At 43.9% G+C, this 12,495-nt stretch overlaps 1 protein-coding gene and 1 pseudogene across 1 annotated transcript; one reads left to right on the top strand and one right to left on the bottom strand.

Annotated features, from left to right (window-relative positions):
• LOC129338342 (olfactory receptor 11H6-like) lies at positions 1-939 on the bottom strand. Its single transcript, XM_054992483.1, has one exon. It carries the CDS (start codon positions 937-939, stop codon positions 1-3), a length of 939 nt encoding a protein of 312 aa, XP_054848458.1.
• Positions 940-10,125: 9,186 nt separating this feature from the next.
• LOC129338373 (olfactory receptor 11H6-like) lies at positions 10,126-11,050 on the top strand (annotated as a pseudogene).
• The last annotated feature ends 1,445 nt before the right edge of the window (positions 11,051-12,495 follow it).

Genomic DNA, 12,495 nt, shown 5'->3' with positions numbered 1-12,495 from the left:
TTATACTGATTCCTTTCTCCTCAGCAACCTGTGGAGGGCCTCCTTCACCTGATCATTTCTCAGACAATAGATCAGGGGGTTGAGAAACGGTGTAATAGCTGTGTAGAAAACAGTCACTGCTTTAGTCAGCTCCGATTGACTTTTTCCAACTGGAGTTAAGTACACGGCTGCCAGTGAGCCATAGAAAAGTGTCACCACCACGAGGTGAAAAGATATGGTGGAGAAGGCCTTCCTACGGCTGCCTTGGAAAGAAGCTTTCAGTAGGGTCAGAATTATAATGCTATAGGACAGCATGATGAAGAAGGCATTACCTAAAACTCCAGCATTCATAAAAACTTCACAGACTTTGGGGGCAATTCCTAGTGGCGGGCAGGCCAGGGACAGAATTGGCCCAGGATCACACAAGAGATGGTCAATGACATTGGGGCCACAGAAGGACAACTTGGAAATCAGTATGACTGGAAAAGCGTGCCACAGGAAACCAAGGACCCAACAAGTGAGTACTAGACCATAGCAGAAGTCTTGGGACATAATTTGTAGGTATTGCAGAGGGTGGCAGATGGCCAAGTACCGATCCAAAGCCATGGCTGAGAGGAGGAAGCTTTCAGTAGTGCCCAGAGAAAACAAGATATAGAACTGGAGGAAACAGGAACTGAAGGAAATGATCCCACGAGGGAATATCTGGTCAAAGAGCATCCTGGGCACTGTGGCACTCACATAACACATCTCTAGCCAGGAGAAGTTGCTCAGCAGGATGTACATGGGAAGCCGGGCCAAATGGGTGTCTAAAAAGACCAGGACAATTATGGTGATGTTCTCAGCCAAAGTGAGCACATAAAGAGTGGTAAAAAAGATGAGGAGCAAGATCCGCTTTTGCTGTCCACCCCCAAAGCTCATCAGAATGAATTCCTGCACTCCAGTCCCGTTGGCCAACTCCATCTGGAACCAGACAATACAGACATCAATCATCTCTCTATCACATGTTTATCTCACCCGTCCTCTACGCAACTCAGTCAGACTCTCATAATTCTCCTCTCCATTTTATCTTCATGCTGTGAGGTAAGCTAGATTAAGACACTGTGAGTGGCTGTATTGGTCTGTAGAAGAGCGAGATTCAGGTCTAGTTGCACTCCTTGGTCTTTTAGGTGCTTCTGGACCTGAATCTTGCTCTTCCATTTGTAAGTAACCCTTAGGATCCAGTACCTCTGTCCACTTCCATTTATTATTATTACTACACTTATATTCCGCTCTCCCTGCAAGCAGAATCAAAGCGGATCACATCAGAGTATAAAAACAAGATAGCAAAATATGTAAAATATTCCATCTCATAAAACTCAGCAACTTGCTGTCTTGCCTGATGATTTACAGGCTGAAAAGGGGGATTCAGAGTTTGTATCTGTGATAATTCTTCAACAGAAAATATTGAACATTTCTTCTTTTTCTGTGTAATTTATTCTGATCTGAAAGCAACATTTTTGGATCCTCATTTGAATAAGGAGCCTGTCTGCTTTTCTGGATTTTAATACAACATTGGATGTGCATAAATACATAGCTGCTGCAATTAAACATTTCTTTTTAATGAATATTGAAGAGCGTCATATTGTTTTAAATGTATATTGAACAGCAACAACTTTAGTTATATTGCTATCTCTTTCTGGTTGAACAGGCTTTAAGACCTAGATGGGATAAGCTATAAGCATTGTTTCTTTGCACCAAGCACTCCAGCTCTCCCACCTTGGCTTGGAGAGACTTCTAGCATTGGCAAACAGGCACCTGTATCTCATATCTCTCTCTAAGATGGGTCATTCATTCTAATTTTCCTTGGTCCTCCGGTTCCCTCACATATCCCTTCCTTACTGCCCTATTCTCTTTCTCAAGTTCTAGTCCTCTCCCACCAATATTTTCAAAGAATTTCACACCATTCCTTTGAGATTATCATGATCAATTTGATCCAAGCATTTGTCTGAACTGATAATTAGTGAAAATCAGAAATGCAACTGACAATTGGTGATTGTTTGCATGACCTTCCTCCCCATTCTTCCCTTCTGTCTCTGTCTCTTTGGTTATAATTTGATAAGGAATATGGACATTTGTTTGTGCAAACATTTTTCTGGAAGGTCACATTCGTTCACATCCATGCCTCCGGTAATTATTCCCCGGTAAATATACCCATTTCTGTACCTCGAGTTGGAATCAAAGCGTCAATCCATCCAGCTGAAGGCTCACCATAAATGTTGGGTCAGAATTTTGGAGGGCTGCAATGATCCGATTTTGAAGCCTAGTAGAAAAGTTTCTTGCACTGTGATCCCCCTGGGCAGCTGCAGCTGGAGCACAGAACCAATCTAGACTGATCTGGTCTTCTAATGTTCAATGGTAAACTAAACCTGCTCCATCTGATGCTGGAAATAGAGAACACATCTGCTGATATGGTATGGCTTATCCTCTATGCAGAGTATGCAGCTGTCATTGAAGGAAGCACTACTGTATATAAAAATAGATTTGCAGATGAAGGAAGCTGACTTTGGAGTAGAACTGCTGTCTCTGTGTTTTTTACTAAGACTGCATCTTGCACCCTCACTGTTGGATATTGCACCATTGCTGCATGAGCACCGTCATTCATGACTGCTTTGTCTTGTTAGCACATGGAAATCGAGTTCTGAACAATTGCGAATGGCACAATTTCCAACGAGGTCTTATACATCTTGGATATTGTGTTTGATTGTGATTGTATATGGTGCTTGAATCTGGTTGAAAAATGTTTGTAACCTATTATACACTTCCTTAACAGATTCTTTTTTTAAAATACAGGAAATCAATGACCCTTGGGACTTTGTCTATGGGGGCTAGTTCGTTTTCCAATCAAAACAGGGTCTCCTCTGAGAACAATTTCCCCCACTGAACAAATCATTAACAAGGCCTTCGTTTTTTTGTGTATTGATGCCTCCAAGTGGCAGAGGTGAAACAGCTGAAATTGGGGTTGTATGCAACCAGCTTTTCTGCTGATGAAAATAGGAGGAAGGGGCCCTCTTGCCACCAAAAATGGCTATGCTGAGGGTTATAAGACCAACAAGATGGATCAAAGCTATAGGGGAATGATTCTTGTAACGACGAGGTGAAGTGGGCAAGAAGATCCAGAAAGGCTGATGAAATCCATCCCTTAGTGCATTGGACTTTTTGTCCACATTTGTGCTGGATCTCCCAAACTTTTCTGGCCTAGGCATTGCCGCACATCTCTGGCAACAGTTCTTCTATGGGCCATTAGTCTGGAGGAAAGCAACTGAGCCAGCACCTTAAGATTCCTCTCAGAGCCAAGCTAAAAGTGATGCCTTACACAGGTTGAACACTTGTCAGCCTCCCTCAAGTTTTGATGGGAAATGTAGGCGTCCTGGTTTTACAGCTTGTCTCTCCATTACAGATAAGCAAAACAAGCCTGATACCCATTTACAGACAGTAGCAACAGTGTGTTAACACACGGATATCTCACGTTATGATTAACAAATGAACTTTATCAATGTGAAAAAGAATATGATGTGCAAACAATACAATCACATCACAATGCAACATTCATTGTACAGCAGTACTAATACATATCATGTTACAAAAGTTCATTCAAATGTCTCTTATTAAAGTGTCTCCAGTGTCTCCAAAGCACATTATTAACCGCAGGGGACCACCAATCCCGTTCCTGTTTCTTCTTAGAACAAGGTAAGAACTCCTTGGGTGATGAATAAAGATTCCTGTGCTGGTCTTTGTAGTGTGATTTCTTTTTACAGGTGCCTCACATTGATCTTAACAAGGTGTTACAAGAGAAATACAGCCACTGACAGTCCTAGCTTTCGTCAGAACGACTTCCTCAGGGACTTGTGGCACACTACATGAAAACAATCAAAGGCATATTCATAAACATCAGCATTAACAAGTCCATTCTTAACAAATAAAAGTTTTCAAAAAACCACAAATGTTCTCATTGACATCAATCCAAACTCAGGTTTCTTACCCTGCAGCTGACTCATTCAGTCTAACACAGAGAGTCTCACGTGAAAGGAGATTTGCGTGTCTCTCCAGGTGTTCTCAGTCACTTTATAAGCACTATCTATTCACAATCATAGAGAAAACCAAGCCTTTTAATGTTAATGTTTTTATTATTCACTTGCTGTTTTCAGTTATTGAGATATTTATGTCAGGGCTTGCCGCAGCTGCCGCTGGGCGTGGCACTGGGCGGTCTGCTCCTGACATCACAGGGGGGCCAGGGACTCTGCAGGACCCTGCTCTGTGGAAGGAGGGGTGGTATACCTCACCCAGACTCCCTCTCAGTCCACTCGCTGGCCTGCTCAACCTGGCCTGCTTACCCTCTGTGTCCTCCATCTCCTCCTTCCAGAACTCTCCTCCAAGCCTCCACCCTTGCATCCTACTGCTCTCACTCCACATCCTCACTCACACCCACCACCGCAGAGCTCTTCCCAGCCACCCTTTATAGGGTTTCCTTTCTCCACCCCGCCCTCCTTCCAGGCTTGTTCCCTCTCCTGACTGGGCCCAGCTGTGCGTTCCTCCAGGTGTTTCCCTCCAACCACTAATCCCTCCTGGGCCCTTTTGCCATGCTGGCAGGGTGGGGTTGAGTGCGAGCCATCCCCAGCTGAGGGCTCCTTGGCCTTGCTCATGAGGAGCTGCCCCAGCCAGCCCTTGTGCTATTGAGCTTGCCTGGCCTTGCTCACGAGGAGCTGCCGCAGCCAGCCTCTGTGCTATTGGGCTTGCCTGGCCTTGCTCCCGAGGAGCTGCCCCAGCCAGCCTCTGAGCTACTGAGCTTGCCTGGCCCTGCTCACGAGGAACTGCCTTAGCCAGCTTCTGCGCTGCCTGCTCAGCAATGCTGGGCGGGGTTACCCATCTCCTCCCCCAGAATGCCTGTGGCAGACCCCCCTGGAGAGGCTTGGCTTCTAGCAACTCCTGAGCCAGGCTGCTGTCTTCTAGCCATGGTGTGGCTCTGGGCTGCAGCGGCGGCGTCCTCTCCCTGCCAGGTAAGGGCTCTGCTTGGGTTGCTGCTGCTGCTGCTGGACCCACCTTCTCCCTGCTGTGTCCCTTTCCCTCCGGCCTGCTTAGCCCCCTCTCTTCCCCCTGGAGGGTGGGGCTGGCTGGTTTCTCCTTGCCCCCTCCACCCCTCTGAGGTACTGGCCTTTTGCCCCTTCCCCATGGAGTAGGTAGGTTCTGGCCCTGGTTGCCGGCTTGGGGGGTGGAGTTGCTGCCACCCTTTTGTCCCCTGCTGTTCCCTCTTGTCAAGTCTGGGGGCTGGGGCTCAGACCCCGGACAATTTATATGTAGCTTTTCTCCTCCAAAGGGGTCAAAAGTAGATTACAAGAATTCAAAGATATGACCTAATCCCATCCAACAAAAGAAACCAGCAAAGCATATCTACAGCCTACCCCGGATGCAATGGTCAAGCTAAGAGCCACAGGCAAGGAGCTAAAGGCCAGTATCCTTCGCCTCTCATCCTTCTGTTTCAACAGAGCACTGTGTCTCTGGCCTTGTCAAAACTTTATACCTTGAACAGGAAGAGAAATCAAAAGCTGAGCATGTTCCTTTCAAACTTCCCCTTCCGGCAGATGTACATACTTTAGCTGTATCATTTTTTTTACAAGTGTTAACTCCCTTTGGAAAGTCAAAAGAATTTTGATTTTAAAATTGTTAAAATTTAAAAGAATGTTTATGTTTATGTTATCTATGGCCTGCCTTCTCTCTGAGACTCAAGGCAGATTCCATAGTGTGGGTCGGTACAGTCAGTTTCAATACGCTTGTAATGGGGTATATATATCCAAATTTGCAAAGATTTAAAACCAGCAGAAATCCAGCGCAGAGCTGAAGAAATGCTGAAACGGAGCAGAAGCAAGTTCAAGCCTGACGTATTAAACAACATGGGATCTAGCCAGTAGGACAATATTAGAGTAATAGTAGTACTCTCAGTCCCTTTACTGATGCCACATTTTGAGATCACTTTCCTATAGTACAGCCTGAGTTAGAAAGCTCTCTTGAATAATTCAGTTTTGTATTTGATGAAGAAAAAGATACTTAATAATAACATAATAACATTCGATTTTTATATACCGCCCTTCAGGACAACTTAATGCCCACTCAGAGCAGTTTACAAAGTGTTATTATTACCCCACAACAATCACCCTGTGAGGTGGGTGGGGCTAAGAGAGCTCCAGAGAACTGTGACTCGCCCAAGGTCACCCAGCTGGCTTTGTGGAGGAGTGGGGAATCAAACTTGGCTCTCCAGATTAGAGTCCCGTGCTCTTAACCACTACACCAAACTGGCTCTTAAGATGTACTGGTTACTACTTAAGATGTACTGGTTTACAAACATGGGCAGTCAAGTTGCGCAACCAACTTACAGCAACCCCAGCCAAGGGGCTTTCAAGGCAAGTGAGTTGCAGAGGTGGTTTGCCACTGCCTTCCTAACTAGTCTTCCTTGATTCAAATACCAACTTTTGCTTCGCCTCTGAGATCTCATAAATCGGGCTCCACCATGCTGCCTTCCCTCCCTAGGGACCGGCGTATCAGCAACGTAAAGAGAGCCTCTGTGATATGGTGGTTAAACTGATGGATTCAGTCTGAGGATACTTGGCTCCAAATCCCTACTCAGTCCTGAACCGAAATGGGAGACCTTCCACCAATTATCTATACTGCTTTGTATTGTATTGTTATATTGCTCCCATTTTTAATTGTTTCAAAATATAAATTTATATATATGTTTTATTGGATGTAATCTGCCCTGAGCCAGCCTGTGCAGGGATAGTGGAATAAAAATCGAAAAGACTGACTGACTGACTGACTGACTGACTGAATGAATGAATGAATGAATGAATGAATGAATGAATGCTCTGTTTCAGCTTAAGCTACCTCACTGGACTGTTGTTTGGCTACAGTAGAGGAAAAAGAATCATATATGCCAACAGGACCTTTGGGGGAAAGGGCAGGAAAAAAACTGATAAAATCTGAAGGATTGTTTAAGAAGAAATATATTTGTTTAGAAGATTTTGATCAGGACCTTCCTCTACTGATACCAAGACTGCCAGCTCTGGGTTGGAAAATTTCTAGAGATTTGGGGCTGGAGTCTGGAGAAGGTGAGATTTGGGGAGGGGATGGACCTCAGTGGGGTATAATGCCCTACAGTCCACCTTAGCAGCTTTCTCCAGGGAAACTGATCTCTTTTGACTAGAACTATCCACGGCCCATGTAGAGGTTGTCAAGCCTAGTGGCATACATTATCCCTCCTTCTATCCCTTCATTTTATCCTCACAACAATGTTATCAGGTAGGATAGGCTGAGAGACAGAGACAGGCCCAAGGTTAGCCACTGAGTTTCATGGCAGGGTAGGGACATAAGCCTAAAGTTGCCAACCTCCAGGTGGTGGTTGGAGAGCTCCTGGAATTTCATCTGATTTACAGACTACAAAGATCAGTTTCCATGGAGAAAATGGCTACTTTGTTAGGTGGACTGTGTGATATTATGCCCAGCTGAGATCCCTATTGTTCCAAACCCTGCCCTCTCCAGACTCCACCTCCATATCTCCAGGAATGTCCCCAACTTGGTGGTGACAACCGAAGTTGAAACAGATCGTAGTGATTGGATTTACATTCCTTTCTTGCCTGACTGTGCCAGATGATTCTGCCACCGGATTTTGATCCCTGTCTGAGAGGAGTCTTAAGGTGCTGGCTCAGTTGCTTTCCTCCAGACTAATGGCCCATAGAAGATCTGTTGCCAGAGATATGCGGCAAAGCCTAGGCCAGAAAAGTTTGGGAGATCCAGCACAAATGTGGACAAAAAGTCTAATGGACTAAGGGATGGATTTCATCAGCCTGTCTGGATCTTCTTGCCCACTTCATCTCCTTATTACAGGTACCATCCCTTATAGCTTTGATCCATCTTGTTGGTATTATGACCCTCAGTATACCCATTTTTGGTGGCTAGAGGGCCCCTTCCTCCTCTTTTCATCAGCAGAAAAGCTGGTTGCATACAACCCCAATTTCAGCTGTTTCACCTCTGCCACTTGGAGGCATCAATACACAAGAGAACAAAGGCCTTGTTAATGATTTGTTCAGTGAGGGAAATTATTCTCAGAGGAGACCCTGTTTTGATTGGAAAACGAACTACCCCCCCCCCCATAGACAGGTTCCCAAGGGTCATTGATTTCCTGTATTTTTAAAAAAAGAATCTGTTAAGGAAGGGTATAATAGGTTACAAATATTTCCCAACCAGATTCAAGCACCATATACAATCACAATCAAGCATAATATACAAGATGTATAAGACCTTGTTGGAAATTGTGCCATTAGCAATTGTTCAGAACAGTTTCTACATACTAACAAGACAAAGCAGTCATGAATGATGGCACTCATGCAGCAATGGTGCAATATCCAACAATAAGGATGCAGGGGGCAGTCTTAGTAAAAAACACAGAGACAGCAGTTCTACTCCAAAGTCAGCTTCCTTCATCTGCAAATCTATTTTTATATACAGTAGTGCTTCCTTCAATGACAGCTGCATACTCTGCATAGAGGATAAGCCATACCATATCAGCAGATGTGTTCTCTATTTCCAGCATCAGATGGAGCAGGTTTAGTTTACCATTGAACATTAGAAGACCAGATCAGTCTAGATTGGTTCTGTGCTCCAGCTGCAGCTGCCCAGGGGGATCACAGTGCAAGAAACTTTTCTACTAGGCTTCAAAATCGGATCATTGCAGCCCTCCAAAATTCTGACCCAACATTTATGGTGAGCCTTCAGCTGGATGGATCGACACTTTGATTCCAACTTGAGGTACAGAAATCGGTATAATTACCAGGGAATAATTACCGGAGGCATGGATGTGAACGAATGGGACCTTCCAGAAAAATGTTTTCACAAACAAATGTCGATATTCCTTATCAAATTATAACCAAAGAGACAGAGACAGAAGGGAAGAATGGGGAGGAAGGTCATGCAAACAATCACCAATTGTCAGTTGCATTTCTGATTTTCACTAATTATCAGTTCAGACAAATGCTTGGATCAAATTGATCATGATAATCTCAAAGGAATGATGTGAAATTCTTTGAAAATATTGGTGGGAGAGGACTAGAACTTGAGAAAGAGAATAGGGCAGTAAGGAAGGGACATGTGAGGGAACTTGAGGGCCAAGGAAAGTTAGAATGAATGACCCATCTTAGAGAGAGATATGAGATACAGGTGCCTGTTTGCCAATGCTTGAAGTCTCTCCAAGCCAAGGTGGGGGAGCTGCAGTGCTTGGTGCAAAGAAACAATGCTTATAGCTTCTCCCATCTAGATCTTAAAGCCTAGATAGGATAAGCTATAAGCATTGTTTCTTTGCACCAAGCACTTCAGCTCCCTCCCCTTGGCTTGGAGAGACAGCAATATAACTAAAGACAGCAATATAACAAAAGTTATTGCTGTTCAACATACATTGAAAACAATATGACACTCTTCAATTTTCATTAAAAGGAAATGTTTAATTGCAGCAGCTTTATATTTATTCACATCCAATGTTGTATTAAAATCCAGAAAAGCAGACAGGCTCCTTATTCAAATGAGGATCCAAAAATGTTGCTTTCAGATCAGAATAAATTACACAGAAAAAGAAGAAATGCTCAATAGTTTCTGTTGAAGAATTATCTCAGATACAAACTATGGATCCCCTTTTTCAGCCTGTAAATCATCAGGCAAGACAGCAAGTTGCTGAGTTTTATGAGATGGAATATTTTACATATTTTGCTATCTTGTTTTTAAACTCTGATGTGATCCGCTTTGATTCTGCTTGCAGGGAGAGTGGAATATAAGTGTAGTAATAATAATAAATGGAAGTGGACAGAGGTACTGGATCCTAAGGGTTACTTACAAGTGGAAGAGCAAGATTCAGGTCCAGAAGCACCTAAAAGACCAAGGAGTGCAACTAGACCTGAATCTCGCTCTTCTACAGACCAATACAGCCACTCACAGTGTCTTAATCTAGCTTACCTCACAGCATGAAGATAAAATGGAGAGGAGAATTATGAGAGTCTGACTTAGTTGCGTAGAGGACGGGTGAGATAAACATGTGATAGAGAGATGATTGATGTCTGTATTGTCTGGTTCCAGATGGAGTTGGCCAACGGGACTGGAGTGCAGGAATTCATTCTGATGAGTTTTGGGGGCGGACAGCAAAAGCGGATCTTGCTCCTCATCTTTTTTACCACTCTTGGCTGAGAACATCACCATAATTGTCCTGGTCTTTTTAGACACCCATTTGGCCCGGCTTCCCATGTACATCCTGCTGAGCAACTTCTCCTGGCTAGAGATGTGTTATGTGAGTGCCACAGTGCCCAGGATGCTCTTTGACCAGATATTCCCTCGTGGGATCATTTCCTTCAGTTCCTGTTTCCTCCAGTTCTACATCTTTTTTTCTCTGGGCACTACTGAAAGTTTCCTCCTCTCAGCCATGGCTTTGGATCGGTACTTGGCCATCTGCCACCCTCTGCAATACCCACAAATTATGTCCCAAGACTTCTGCTATGCTCTAGTTCTTACTTGTTGGGTTCTTGGTTTCCTGTGGCATGCTTTTCCAGTCATACTGATTTCCAAGTTGTCCTTCTGTGGCCCCAATGTCATTGACCATCTCTTGTGTGATCCTGGGCCAATTCTGTCCCTGGCCTGCCCCCCACTAGGAATTGCCCCTAAAGTCTCTGAGATTTTTTTGAATGCTGGAGTTTTAGGTAATGCCTTCTTCATCATGCTGTCCTATAGCATTATAATTCTGACCCTACTGAAAGCTTCTTTCCAAGGCAGCCGTAGGAAGGCCTTCTCCACCATATCTTTTCACCTCGTGGTGGTGACACTTTTCTATGGCTCGCTGGCAGCCGTGTACTTAACTCCAGCTGGAAAAAGTCAATCAGAGATGACTAAAGCAGTGACTGTTTTCTACACAGCTATTACACCCTTTCTCAACCCCCTGATCTATTGTCTGAGAAATGATCAGGTGAAGGAGGCCCTCCACAGGTTGCTGAGGAGAAAGGAATCAGTATAAAAGAGCAGAAGCAAAGAAGAAAGAAAATGTAACATACAACTAGCCTGTCTAAAAGATACAGTTAATTTATTCATGGATGGTCAAGAGTGGCATCTCTCTCACACTTTTGTTTTGTATTGGGCATTCAGGATGCAACCCCCCCCCCCCCAGAAGGTGACCAAGGAAAAGTTCAGCTGTAGTCAGAAAACACCAGTCCCTACAGGGAACTTTTCTCCTTTAAAAAAGCGAGTAAGTGTAATAAAAACAGGTAAATACAATTTAAGAGATGAAATATAATTTTTTGTACTTTGATATGGCAATCTTAATTTTTTATAAGCTTGGTGAAATGCAATAAAATAATTAGATGCAAAGATCAAATGTTGTTGTTTTTTATGTATGTGCATGTGTCTGTTTTTTACCCAGGGCCAAAGTAGATGATTTCTTTTTTAAAGAAATGGTTCCACATGCAAATGGAGCAGCACAAACAGGGAAATAACTCTGCCCCCAGTACTATTTTGGCATGAAAAACACCTGTGTGTGTGGAGGGGGGCAGCATTCCAAAGCGAAATGGCATTGTTTATGGAAATGTCCTTGATATTGTATTGAAATGTACTTGATACTGATTGTATTAATCACATACTATGTAATTTGCCTTGAGTCTCAGTGAGAAAGGAGGACTATAAATGACATAAATAAATAAATCTATATATATATATATATATAAAGACAAGTGTCCTGACTGACTCATCAATGCCCAGCCCAAACACCTGGACCTAGAAACGTGAAATTTGCGGAGGACGTTCCTTTCTTGACGTAGAGGCTCACTAAGAAGGGATTTTAAGAAATTTGTCCCCTAAGGGGTAAAGGGCTCAAATAAGTTTTCCCATAGAGATACAGCTTCCCTGTGTGGCTGGGAGGCTGCTCATCCCCCTCCCCCCTCCAACTGCCAACTCAGCTACTCTGCCCTGAGGTCATTTGCATATGCGGCCTTGATTGGTCATCAGCCCAACATTCTAAACAATATGCAGGACACATGCAGTACTCAGGAGTCAGGACACATTCAATGATGTCCCAGTCATTGAACGTGTCCTGAGGTAAAAATACACCTCCCCTCTAGGGTTGCCAGTCTCCCTGTGGGGCCTGGCTTCCTGTGTGGCTGGCAGGCTGATGGGTCAGCTGTGGAACTCTGTGTTCTGGGGTAAAAATTAGGTCAAGGAAAACCAGACAGTTGAAGAAAGGCAGTACCACTTCATCAGTTTTAGGCATCAACATGCTTCCCTTTATTCAAACACTTTTGTGACGCTCGGGTACTATGCTATTAGACCACAAAACCAACTCAATCCCCTCCTCCCCAAACCAAAAAACATTACATACCCATAAATATTATAACTGGATTTAAAGTAGTTAAATACCATAGCGAAGCACGGGCATCAAGCTAGTAGACAAATAAAATAGCCACTCCCAGC

Source organism: Eublepharis macularius, chromosome 12 (assembly GCF_028583425.1).
Source record: "Eublepharis macularius isolate TG4126 chromosome 12, MPM_Emac_v1.0, whole genome shotgun sequence".
NCBI classification, from domain to species: Eukaryota; Metazoa; Chordata; class Lepidosauria; order Squamata; family Eublepharidae; genus Eublepharis; species Eublepharis macularius.
The sequence above is the reverse complement of the archived record's forward strand: the minus strand, read 5'-3'. Positions and strand labels throughout refer to the sequence as shown.

Coding starts and splice junctions, on each gene's coding strand:
- LOC129338342 (XM_054992483.1), bottom strand. CDS start 939: ATGGAGTTGGCCAACGGGACTGGAGTGCAGGAATTCATTCTGATGAGC.